This window comes from Pundamilia nyererei, unplaced genomic scaffold, assembly GCF_000239375.1.
Source record: "Pundamilia nyererei isolate P.nyererei 1_Seehausen unplaced genomic scaffold, PunNye1.0 scaffold00059, whole genome shotgun sequence".
NCBI classification, from domain to species: Eukaryota; Metazoa; Chordata; class Actinopteri; order Cichliformes; family Cichlidae; genus Pundamilia; species Pundamilia nyererei.
In genome coordinates, this window is record NW_005187460.1 from 637,080 (window position 1) to 650,270 (window position 13,191).

Genomic DNA, 13,191 nt, shown 5'->3' on the forward strand with positions numbered 1-13,191 from the left:
TTTGTTTTAAATAACCATGTATAACCATTAAAGACATAAAATATTGTTTGCATGTAAAAGTGTCCTTGGCCAAGATTAGAGTGCGAGTTTATGAATGAATGTTAGTTCATTCATAAGCTTCGTCATTACGCGCAGAACCTGTGATCTCTCATATAGTCGCCTCGATGTGGCTCATTCACATAAAAGGCAGCTGACCACTAAGTTAAGTGAATCGCCTTGAAATTTATATACCACTGACTGCTGCGCTGTAGATGTACTGTGACATCTTTGCACCTGTTCATGGTCTTTTTCCTTACTATATTTATGTGTACATTTCTCTCTTGTTGTTCATTTCTGTTGGTTGTGAGAATATATGTCTCAGCGCGCCACGGTCGCTGCACATGTGAGTGCTCCCCAGATGGGGATGGCTCTACTTGTGTTGCTATTTGCTACGCAGCAGCAAACGATGCAGTTTAAACCGTAGGATATAATGGGTTTCAGAGAGCAGCGGTGCCATTGTCATATAGTATGTGAAAGGAGATTTGCTGTTTCGCTGTTTCAAGATACCATCAGGATCGTTCAGAGACCACCAGGCGCCTGTCTCTGTGGGAACCTGAGTGAATGTGGCGATAACACAGACACTTCTCGTGACAGTGTCAATTTCCCCCTTGCACTGTGTCACCACTGTCCCATCAATTATACACATCATCATGGCTTGTACAGTTTTAAGATTTCCTAAAACCACCTGGAACAACCTTACTGTTCAGAAATTTTGAGCACCTGTACAAAAGTATTTTAAGTTCAGGCTAACAGAATTTTTACTGCTGTCACATGCCAAAATATGTCAAATTAGATCCAAACAGTATGTAAGGTTTAAGTAAATTCATACTTTTGTAACTACACTGTGCTCAAAATAAATAAAGACAAATGTAGGATGGATATAACATGATATGCTGTGTCAATAAAAAAGAATAAAAATGTGGAACCAAAATTAAATAGCTTCAAAATGAGTGTACTGGTGTCATTTCAAGTAAGTAAAGATGCAAAATAGCACCTGAAGGTAGCAAATATTATGATCACAGTCTCCAAAACTGATAAATGGCACTTCGCCTGTTTAATTATCTCATGATGTGATTTGTACCTTCTGATTGGTAGTGCTGTGATTGGTAGACATACTGTAGTGAAAAGGCAAGTGGCAAAAACAATGTCTTGGAAAAGGTGCTTTGTCTAATTTTGCAGGGTATGAAGCAAAATGCACTGAGATCTTTTTATATATATATCGTCCTCTCATTTCTGATGTTTACAGGCTTTTGAATCACAAGTCTTCAAATATATAAAAAAAAATTTAGTCCTCAAAATGTTTGTGTTGATAGTTCAGCAGAGAATTGTTAAAGTGCATCCTCCATGATTTCTCAAACAACAGCAGAACTGAATTGAAGATTATCACTGTTTCCTGTTATGGAGAAAAACAGATTTGTCATTTTATTTTTGTAAAATAAAGCAAGGATGCTCGCCTTATATAAACTATTATATCATTTTAAAACTATTTGTGTATCATCCTTTGTCTTGAGTTTGTTGGGTGAAAAACATATGCTAATACTGTGAATCATCTTTTGTATCCTTATTTTAGCTACATCAGCCACCCCTACTCCACCAAACAGGAGAAATCGCAATAAAAACAGAAAACACAGATACTGCTGTAAGGATTTAGTAACTACTCAAACTGCAAACCCAATAAATAAAAAGCAAACAAAGTTAATTGTCATTATCTGGTTTCTGTATTCATGCCAGTGTAATCCAGTAGCAGCTAACAAACAGTTAATAACCACTTCTGCTGGAAAACTAAAGGTGAAAGGACAATTTTTCACACACTTCTCCAAAATTATGCACAAAAAAAGGATATTATGTAATTCCTAACATCATTTCTTTTGGTAATATCCTGGCAACACATGTTCTAACCCTCCCTACCACACCTGTCAGCACAGCTTTGGTCTACTGCAGCAGCTTCAAGCACTGTCTGCTAGGTGTCTGCCAGGTGTGGCCTCTATAGATATACTGTACATATCACCTAAAGCTCTTATTAATCCAATCATCCAAGGTTGTAAGCTTTTTTTTGTCTGAACTGGAAAGAAATTAGTCAAAAGACACAGCCATGTGTGTATATATTTGTGACTGTGTGCAGTAGAGAGAAGGAAAGCAAGGGAGTATTTCCTGTGATAGCATGCCTGCCTTAAGTCATCACTCATACCCCCCCCCCCCCCCCCCCCCCCCCCCCCCCGCCCACCTCTTGGTACAGTGCTCCTTAAATGAAGTAAGTAAAATACTTCATTTAAGTTCATGTACAATTTTATGTATCGGGATAAAATACCATGAACATCTTACCTTCGTTATTATTTGTTCTTTCTCCAGCCCATCAGGTATGACCCTGCCTGCGCCATACTACCGGCCAGAGGAAGATGATGAACGACCCTTCATCTGCTCCCTGGCTTCCGATAATGGCATAATGTCATGTACTGACGTGCCAGCGAGACGCGAAGGAGGACGCATATGCTGCCTGGATAAGGAGGACGCTCTCCACAGACAGGCGCTGGGCCTGAGTCCTGAGCCTCTGGCTAACAGTAGTGGTGCTGGTGAAGCAATAGGGCTATGCATAAACTGGAACCAATATTACACTCGGTGCCACACTGGGAGTACTAACCCCCACAAAGGTGCCATCAACTTTGACAACATTGTCTACGCCTGGATTGTAATTTTCCAGGTAGGTTTGCGTGCTAAGGGTAATGAGTAGTAATAATAACCTTCTTTTTGGAATGTGGTTATTTGGTGCTGATGATTCAGTGTTCTTTTGTTCATTTATTTGTTTTTAATTAGATATCTGCATTCTTTTTTTGCATTTACTTGTCTATTTTCCTTAGTTTTCCTATTACTTATTTTTCTTAACTCCATGTTATTTTTTAAATAAAAAATCGCTGGTTTTATATATGTATTTATTTATGTAGAGGAGTTTCAAGGTGATAAAAAAACTGTCCTTCACTAGTAGATAAATATGTGGCAAAGTAAGTCTTTTAAAAAAATTATATAATGCTAAGCAAACCCTGGAGCACAAATTGCAAATGTTAACTTTGAGTCAAATCTTTCCTCCTAGGTGATCACTCTAGAGGGCTGGGTTGAGATAATGTATTATGTTATGGATGCCCACTCCTTCTACAACTTCATCTACTTCATCTTACTCATCATTGTAAGTACTTTCTACTAACATTCCAGTGTATCACATGTTTAATTATTATAAACGTTTGGATAAACTATAGAAAAACACAGGCTATTGCCTCCTAGTGTGCGTATATTGCTACATTTATATGTCAGTAAATACCCTCTGAGTGATTAATTGAACTGTTTTTGAGTGAGAAGTAGAAAAATGCAAGTAAAAAAACAAGTACAAGTTGATGGACTGCTGAAAAACACACAAAAAATCAAGTGCCGAAAGGGAAAAGTTATCATGTGCATGCTCTGTGCAAAAGTTATATGGGAAATACAGTGTCAGCAACACAATGAGGGTTGGATTGTTTGTGCTGCATTCACATGCTTTTGACTGCCTGTAAATTCTGTTCATTCCCACTGTGTCAGTACAATAGACAGTGCCACAGAAGTCACAGATTTTACACTTTCCCATCAGCAGGTGAACAGTAAAAGAAAGACAAAATAAGATCAGGAAGATAACATGGCAGAAGAAAGGAGATGAGAAACTTTGTAGTGCTGATACTTTCTAAAAGTAATGGAAGTCTTCTGCTAAGTGGAAGGTTGATGGTTCAATCCCTGGCTCTTCTGACCTGTTTCTTTGGGCAAGATGCTGAAACCTGAGTTAAACCTGATGTAGTCAGATGTTTGTGAATGGGTTATTGATGCGTATAGTATGCACTTTGAGTTCCAGGCGTGAGTAGAAGAGCAGTTTCAATCGTTAAAAAATGTTACTATGAGAAAGATCTTATAACACTTGCTGTACATGTAAAAAGATGTATAATCAGAGGGAAGGGAAATGTTTTGGGGGTATATGAATTTTAATCCTGCGTCCAATTCTTTGTTATTGCTGATGTGATTGCTGACTAAAGTCCATCCACTGTGGCAGATGAGACCTCAGGCTAGCATTGTCAGTGCAAGAATCACCTTTTTGCGAGATGTGGTGTCACATTACAGCATAATCGCTTTTTCCTGGTTTGTGCTAACCCACTGTCTAGAGTCTCATATCACGTACCCCTCTTGTTCCAATTACATTAAGGGCCAACAGATGATTACATCATCGCACTGATTTGCAGTCAGAGTTCATGCCCAAACTGCTGCAATCTGGCACTAAGAACTGACCAAACAAAACAAGCTCCTTTGTTTTCGGGTTCAGTATGAGAGCTACAGAGATTAAGAGATATCGTCTAACTGCTCTAGACAGACTGCTCCCTTTGTGGTGCAAATGCCCAAATAGTTTTGGTGTAACTAACTGACGCAAATGTGTTGCTCCTTTTGAGCTTCCTTGCAAAGCTCCACTCTGTTTGGCAGCCACCCAACGTTTTTAAGTGATGCCGTGGAAGCATTGCTGACACCATGAGAAGTTTTCAGCCACACACTTCAATGGGCCCTTATTGTGCTCTACACACAGTCAGGGTCACCTTGAATGCTTTCATTCTTTTCCTTTGTAGTCCTTCCATTTACTGCCTTTTACTCATCAAACTCTCACTCCCTCATCCACCCCATCTCTCCGTCTGTTGTGTCATTATGACATTGTAGCACCCCGCGCTTTAAAGTCTGTTAATCAGTCATGTAAGTGTGTGGTTTGGGGTACAAAACTGAGAGACAAAAAGAAGTTTAACCTCCACAGTGTCAAACACACAGTCTCATCTTTGTCTGTTTGAAACTTGATATACTGTCAAGTGTGGAACCCAAAGTAGCTATATCAGAGTGAACTGAGGGGGAGTAAGTGTATAAGAGCTAATCACTCCCGAGAGGGCTTTTAATAGGCAGTTACCTGTGTGTATATGAAAAAAGTCTTACCAATATATATGTGATGAATCCAGCATAGGAGCGCATACAGTTGTAGTTACATACATTTCCAAACAACAACAGAGTCCAAGATCATCACTTTTAACATGTTTCAATAAGTACAAGTTATTCAAATGTGTCACCACTTTCACAAAGTCTGGAATAAGACCAAACCTGTCACCCTCTGATGAGACAAAATATATTAAGATGTTCAGGACCAACCCAAGCTCAAACCTGCCATGAACTAGAAACTGCTAGAACACCAGCATTACTGTCAACATTTAAGGAACCTTTACATAATCATGGACTGAGAGGGTGCTGACCAAGAACAAAGGCCCTGCTCCAAAATCAACATGTTCTAGCTTGACTGACATTTCAGCTACCCACATAGATAAGACAAATTCCTTCTAGAGAAAAGTTTTATGATAACACGAGGCAAAGATTGAGCAATTTAGCCACACTGACAATTTTGGAGAAGTATGGTGAAGTATTCAAACCTAAGAAGACCATACCAACTGTCTAGCATGGTGGTGGTAACATCATGTTTAGCTGTCAGTGGTACTGATACATTGCACAAATTGGATCAGTGGATTACCTTCAATCTTTTTAACTTAACCTTAAATCCACAGCTACACAATTACAATTTGTACCCAGGTGTGTACACACAGGATGTTCCAACAGGAGAATGATCACATAGATGCAGTAAAACAGAAGCATAAAGAAGGCAAACAAAAGAGCTTCTGAAATGTTCTTTCCAAAGCTCCAACCTCAACAGTAATGAAAATTTGTCCAAGATGGGTTAATACCAGTAAACCAACCAGTTCAAATGAACTCTTTCAATCCTGCCAAGAAGAGTGGTCTAATATCCAACCTTAACTATGCCAGACTCTTCTTGATTACTACCAAAAGCATGAAGTCGAGGTGTCGAGGACCCCATGTGTATTAGAAAAAATCTAAAATAAATTCAAACTTGTGCACCCAATTCTAGTTTTTTAAAGTTCTTCCATTCTGCAAAAAGAGCAGAAATCATTCAAAGAAATCATTAAAAGATCCAAATTATCATGACATTCATGCCCAGGATGAGTGTGTGCAAACTTCTGCCTACAGCTGTATATGCAATCTGTTATAAGCTAAGCCCATCTAAGTGGTGACGTGTGTGTGATCACACATGCTTTTGTCTATGTGAATATGTATGTGTTTGAGTGTGTATGTGTGTGTGTGAGAGCTTGCATGCATGCATAATGCAGTGATGGTCTGAATGCGTGATATTGGGCTGCCCTCGCTCATTATGCGTAAAGCTGTCTACTGATCAGAATCACAGAATAGACACACACACACGCAGATGCAAACCTGGAGGGAAATCAAAGCCCCACACACCTGCAGACCTGCTTTGACCCACAGGCCACAGATGGGTATCTCTCCTCCTCTCACGCACCTCCCATCTATGTTTCCTCTCTCTTTTTCTCTTTGTAAATATCTCTGCAGCCGCTTTATTTCATTCCCTCCGGCTTCCTCGCTCTCTCCTTCACCTTTCCTTTGCATCTTTGATCACTTTGGATGAAAGTCTAAAAGTGGAATGTCACTAGGTTTGGATTTTATATCTGTGAATGATTTATTAAGCATCACATCTCAAAATGCATAGTTTTATAGATATGTATGTGCAGTATGCCGATGTATGTACTCAACATGTATTTATATCACTGAAGCAGAGAGATACAAGTTCAGATTTTTGATGCACAAAACTGAAACACTGGTAAAAGCTGCTCTATCCATCCTACAGCCTGTTTTTTTTTTTTAGTTGTTCACCATTATCCAGTATTGATCTATTCATTGGTCTGTAACCTGCTCAGAGCACACCAATAAAGGCAGTTTCAGCAGTCCCATAGTGATTCCCATTACTGCCACTAAAAGGGTCAGTCAGCATGTACTGTTCACGGGTAACCTCATCACCTCTCTGCTGCCAAACCTTACTTTAACTCATGATAAGAAAAATCAAACTTCTTTTGTGAAAAACAGTGTAAAAAAAGAAAGCAGTGAGAGAGAGTGGTTAGGGAATGCTTGTCAAGCAAAGGCGTGAGAAAAGTAAAAATTAATGTTGAGTGCACGGAGGGGAGGGAGCATTAAGTCGAGTCAGAGAATAAAAAGAGAAGGAGAGAAAGAGAGATTGCCAGACGCTGAACTGTGCTTTGGGCATGTGTTGGCTCTGTCTGTCTGCTCCAATCAGTCTCGGTTTGGTGGGAAGCCAGCCTTCAGAGACCTTTAGCATGTGCGCTACCATTTCTAAAGGAGGAACAGAGCACAGTATTAGAATAGGCAAGTGTGTATTTACCACTGAAGAAAGACCACAATTCTTCACATTTTTCATGTTTCCTAAATGAGAAACATCTGCTTTAGCCATGGGCTGATTATTCAAATAAGGCGGCGTATCTGTGCATTTTTGTTTTAGTTAATTTTGTCAAACATTGATTTATGAGCTTTTACAACAAAACAATCAACTTTGACATGCCTGCAGGAGTTTGTCTTCCGTCGCACTGGGTTTAATCTCACGGGGTCAACTTTTTTGCCTCTGCGTCTCCAGATCGGTTCATTCTTCATGATCAACCTGTGCCTAGTGGTTATCGCCACCCAGTTCTCAGAAACCAAACAGCGGGAGCACCAGCTGATGCAGGAGCAAAGGGCGCAGTGCCTGTCCTCCTCCACCTTGGCCAGCATGGCCGAGCCTGGAGACTGCTACGAAGAGATCTTCCAGCTGGTCTGCCATGTCCTCCGCAAGGCTAAGAGGAGATCGGCAGCTCTCTATTACACGCTGAGGGGCAAGCCCCCGCCGGCTGGTGGAGGCAGGGGTAACAGGCGGGGTGGAGGCAATGTGAACGGAGAACGGCATCATTTGAGGCATCCGAGATGTGAGTAGGAGGGTTTCAGAAAATAACAATGAGAATATTCTTATTTATGTAACATTTGGCAGTTCTATTTCAGATAAGATGTACAATTACATAAGAGCAAGAGCTGAATTTTAGGTTTTTCAAAACATGATGACGGCCCGATTGGATCGTGCATTTCTTAGATAATAAATCTCACACAGTGCTACTAGTGCATACCTGAACTTCTTTTGTATACTTGGTTAAAAAAACACAAAAAAGTTCTGTATTTGAGACTGCATCCACATCTTTTTTTCCCCCTGTCACTCTGTTTCTGTAGCGTTCCACTGCCCCCACCAAAACAAGCAAGACCACGACTCTCAGCCACTAGCCAATTCCATCAGTCTGTCTGTCCCTCAAAATCCCGAGGACTGCCCTATATGTGCGTTATCGTTGAAGGAGGGAGTGCGGGCTGTGGGAGATTCCGCCAATGGTGAGGAAAATGAAGAGGATGCGGTTAAGGAGACGAGCAAAGAGGAGAACCACTTGGAGGAGAGGGGAGATGGAGAGAGGAAGCGGAAAAGGACGTGCTTTGGACATTGTAAGGACCTCTGGAACGGTATGAGGAGGAAGCTTTGGGGCATTGTGGAGAGCAAGTACTTCAGCAGGGGCATTATGATTGCTATTCTCATTAACACCATCAGTATGGGCATCGAGCATCACAACCAGGTAAGATCAGCTTCGATTAAGAGACCTCCTTCATCTTCACCTCACTCAAGTTCATGCAGCACTTCCACCTTTCACATCAGGTCATGAAAAAATCCCCACTGAGTGGTGAGCGGTTTTTGTTTGTTTGTTTGTTTGTTTTAGTTTTTGACCCATCTTCTGTTTTAAGGACTCTCTTTTTATTATGAACCTCGCCATTACTTATGTCTGAACCGATTCCAAAAGCCATGAGCCACCAAAGAGAGTGATTGTTTTGGAGCGTTGCCTAGAGTGTTTGAGAGTGACAGTATCAATATAGTGTGTTACTGTAATCATTTCTCCCACCCCAGCAAATCAGCAGAAGGAAACAACGTTACGGCAGATGACATTCAGGGCGACGAGTGCGGGATTGGAGGAGCATCAGTGCCTAACAGTTCCATGATCGAGGTGTAAACATTTAGCCTAGCAGTAGACATAACCGAGCTGGCTTTTAACATGGGCCAAGCCTCCTCAGAGGCAGACAAGGCAGGTGTCTGAAAGCGAGAGTGAGAGCAGCCTGCCAAGAATACGCACGCACACGTGAACACAAATAGTTGCACACGCAAACACACAATGCAGATCCTTTTTTCCTTTTTTCAAACCGTGTGCAGGCGCATAAACAAAATATATTTTTATATTCTTGCGCATGCACCAACAGAAACACATGGACTCACAAGCTGTTACATAAGACAGCTTTTTTCTTTTTTCTCCATTCTCTCTCCTATTCTGTTTTCTGTCTGTCTTTCATGCTCCCTCCCTTGCTAATTTTACTTCCACCTCACCTTCCCCCTGTTCTCCCCACAAATCCCTCTGTGCACCTTTCCTTTGCACTTTCCCCCACTTGTTCCTTTGTTCCTCGCTGTCTCCCTTCCTTCCATCCTTCCCGCCTTACCCCGAGCGTCTCATCTACTCACCTACTCTTTTTTACCTCCCTCAGTTTCATCCTCCGTCTCCCCGCTTCTCCCTCTCTCGTCCGCCCACGCACTCTTTGACAGCGTACAGGGTAGTTGCGCTCTCTCTCTCTCTCTCTCTCTCTTTCTCTCCCTCATCTCTAAAGATTCTAAAAATAAACGAGGGTTGTGCGGGGGAAAAGAAGAGGAGGAGACAAGCGAGAGAGGAAGCGTGAGGCTTATGCCGGTTACACAGCAGTTTTCAGCTCTATTCCCCGTGCAATTCTGTGCGCGCGTGTGAGTGCGCGCACTTCAGAGCGGGCACGTATGCAGGGACCCACACGCGTTTGCATGCACACACTCGCAGACGCCTCGTTTGCCTTGTCTTTTGAGTCTTTCTCCCTCTGCAAGACTGACAGGAGCACTTACACAGGTGTGTGCGCTGGCTTTGCGGTGAAGAAGTCTTAACTTCAGTGTTTTCTTCTTAAACAAGAACTCTGAAGCCCAAAACATGACTAACCACACAGCTGCTGTACCACAGCACCACAGGGGCTTAGGGAAAAGGTCTGTATTTACAGTCTGATTTCAAATAAATCCTTCTGGATAGGTGTCACATGTGACAGCGGACGATTTATGTGTTCAAATATTTAAGTTTGACTAATAATTTTTACTAATTCATTAGTTTTCAAAAGAAGCCACACATGCGCAGTCACACTTGAGGGCGTAGCTCATTCATTCATATTCATGAAACAGTCATGCTGACTGGGCACATTTCAGGCGAGTAACAAGAGAGGACACTTGTCTCATGGGATGGATTCTCAGGGGACATATGCAGGGCAGGAACAGGCAAAAAAGTAACATGGGAGATCAAAGGTATGAGAATATGAGGAGAAACGTTGCTAGGGAATGAAAGGTAATGGGACAAGAAGAAGGGGGAGAAGGAAGGAGGAGGAGAAAGCAACAGGGAGGGAGTGATGATGGTATTTTGTTTGAGTTAAACTGTGGTGTCAAGGGCCGTGATGGTTCTGTCAATAGCAATAAATCTCATATCCTGTGTTTGCACTTAAGACTCGTAAGGGAGTTATGGGCGTAGGTCAAGGTTAGAGCAGCTGCTAAGCGATCCAACTTGTTTTTGGCGGGTGTTTCCATCTATGTTAATTTATCCATATCATACTATTACTGATCTGCAGCCTTTTTTTTTAACATGTCTTTCGAATTTTAAATTCATAACAGCCACCTTCAAGCTATGAAACTAACAAATCTGTTTTGCAGGTCTTTCTTGCTCTTTCTTCTTCGTCTCTGACGACAAATCTATCTCCCCTCCTCAGCTGTCATGCCATCATCTAGTTTCAAACAGTCCTTCCATTTTTTTTTTTTTTTTTTTTGGTTTTCCTTCTCCCTCTCTCTCCCTCATTCTCCCTCTGATCGACAGGAGGATATTGATTGGGAAGAGATGTGTCTGCCTGATAATGAGACTCAGAAAAGAGAAAGAAAAAGGCATGGAGAACTAGGGGTGTTGTAGAGATAGACTGGGAGACAAAGCGGATTAGGGGAGGGGAGGGCTGTGAGAGTGTGTGTTTCCCTGACATGGTTTGCTAACTTTGGCAGGGCGAGCTGGCTATTTCTCCACTGGCTTTTGAAACTAAAATTCACAGGGGGTATCGGAGAAAGCATCTGATCCATATCGCGCATAACTCACATCCACTCGCACACAAAGCGCACTTGCATAAAGCCAGTCTGCGCATAGAAATGGAAATAAACTCGGAATTGACTGGTGTGCGGGGGGGGGGTGCTATATGTGTGGCGTGTTCATATATGTATGAGTCGCTTTGGCAATTCCAGATAACAGGCTATCCTATTCAGCCAGTGTTTGACACCATGTGCTACACAGGCAATGCGCACTCTCCATCCCTTTTCTCATTTCCTGTTTATTTTCCCCCTGATGTGAGTTTTCCTTTACAATGTCACATAAACAGCTGTGCCAGGAAACTGTTTGTTTTCTGACTTTTCAGCCTCTTCTCTTGATCTCAGACTGTTGCATCTCTCAGATAAGATGTATGTGTTAATTTTATGTGCCAGGTAAGGGTAAATTCTGTCTTCAAGTGACTGACAGTTTGACTGGCAGCTTTTTCAGCGCAAGCAGAGAAAAGTAATACGAGCGCAGTTGTTTTGTTTGGCAGCGGCTCCCGTATCTATTGTTACAGCAGCTGTGATTGAAAAGAACTGGTTTAATATTAACTGTTTTTATCTCTTTGTGTGTATTTGGCACTGCTCTGTTTTTAACTTCAAATACTTGCAGTGCTTGAGCTCCTGTAACCGCTTCCCTTCTCATCATTGGTTTTGTCACTCTGACCTTTTTTCCACTGACATGGCACTGGTGCTTGTGCACATCGTGTAGTATTCCACAGTTGAAATTTAGGGTAAGAAAATAATGGTACATTTTTTGTAATAGCTCTCAAATAGCATGAGAAATCACTGACTCCAATATTGGGTCCAGCTATTTTGAGGTTTATGGTGCAACAAAAGAGGTACCGGTCTGTATCCTCACTCTTCTGATTTTGTTTTGATGTTTCCACCAAGCCTGAGGAGCTGACCAATGTCCTGGAGATCTGTAACATCGTCTTCACCAGCATGTTCACGCTGGAGATGATCCTGAAGCTCACTGCCTTTGGCTTCTTTGAATACTTGAGGAATCCGTATAACATTTTTGATGGCATCATCGTCATCATCAGGTGTGTGATATGAGTGGCTGATTGAGAATACTGTATGTTCCTTATCACCCTAGTATGGATTATGTGTGCTTACAGAATGAGAATTTTCTATCTTCATGTGTGTAATATTGAATGTTGTTTTTTAAAGACTAACTTAGCCTCTTATCTAATCTTTTCTTATCTATTTCCCCTCATTTCTCTTGACTCTTATTAATTTTGGTCTTCCTTTCCCCATATTTCTTTTGAAATGACCGCATACATTTTTACAAATTTCACCACATCTTTGCCATTCTCATTTTACCCCTTTTTAAACACGTGTGCTCCCCCAGTGTGTGTGAGATCATTGGCCAGGCAGACGGTGGTCTGTCGGTGCTGAGGACATTCAGGCTTTTGAGGGTCATTAAGCTGGTGAGATTCATGCCTGCGCTGAGGCGGCAGCTTGTGGTTCTGATGAAGACGATGGACAATGTGGCCACCTTCTGCATGCTGCTTATGCTGTTTATCTTCATCTTCAGGTAACTCTTGGCATGTAAATACATATATGTACATACACACATACAGTGTTGGGAAGGTTACTTTTAAAATGTATTCCATTACAGAATACAGAATACATGCCCCAAAATGTATTATGTAACGCATTCCGTTACGTTACTCAATGACAGTAACGTATTCTGAATATTTTGGATTATTTAATATATTATCATGCTTTTTACAACAACGTGAATGTACTATTGCTGTGTGATTTATTACTGTTCCTGAAGGTCCGCGACTCCGAGCTGTAGTAAAGGAACCTCTGACTAATACGGCTCGTAGCCGAAAAATAGCTTTACTTTGTTGTGTGGGTCAACTTTTCTTGCGAGAGACAGAGAGAGGCGTTGAAAGGCTGCTCCAACGGAACTTATTGTTTTCGGAGGAAAACACGAACACGGTGTACAGTCGAGTCTTAATAGCTTACTTACAACTGGGCTCGTCAGGCTCTCTTCT

General features: G+C 41.6%; 1 protein-coding gene across 3 annotated transcripts in view; it reads left to right on the plus strand.

Annotated features, from left to right (window-relative positions):
• The window catches only part of cacna1ia (calcium voltage-gated channel subunit alpha1 Ia), a 190,634-nt gene that overhangs the window by 124,466 nt on the left and 52,977 nt on the right, over window positions 1–13,191 (plus strand). For all 3 annotated transcript variants that reach the window (XM_005734524.1, XM_013911268.1, XM_013911269.1), the window contains exons 7-12: window positions 2,389–2,737; window positions 3,125–3,217; window positions 7,583–7,907; window positions 8,203–8,591; window positions 12,077–12,228; window positions 12,537–12,722. In XM_005734524.1, coding sequence (XP_005734581.1) covers window positions 2,389–2,737; window positions 3,125–3,217; window positions 7,583–7,907; window positions 8,203–8,591; window positions 12,077–12,228; window positions 12,537–12,722 — 1,494 coding nt within the window. The remainder of the gene's footprint in view (window positions 1–2,388; window positions 2,738–3,124; window positions 3,218–7,582; window positions 7,908–8,202; window positions 8,592–12,076; window positions 12,229–12,536; window positions 12,723–13,191) is intronic.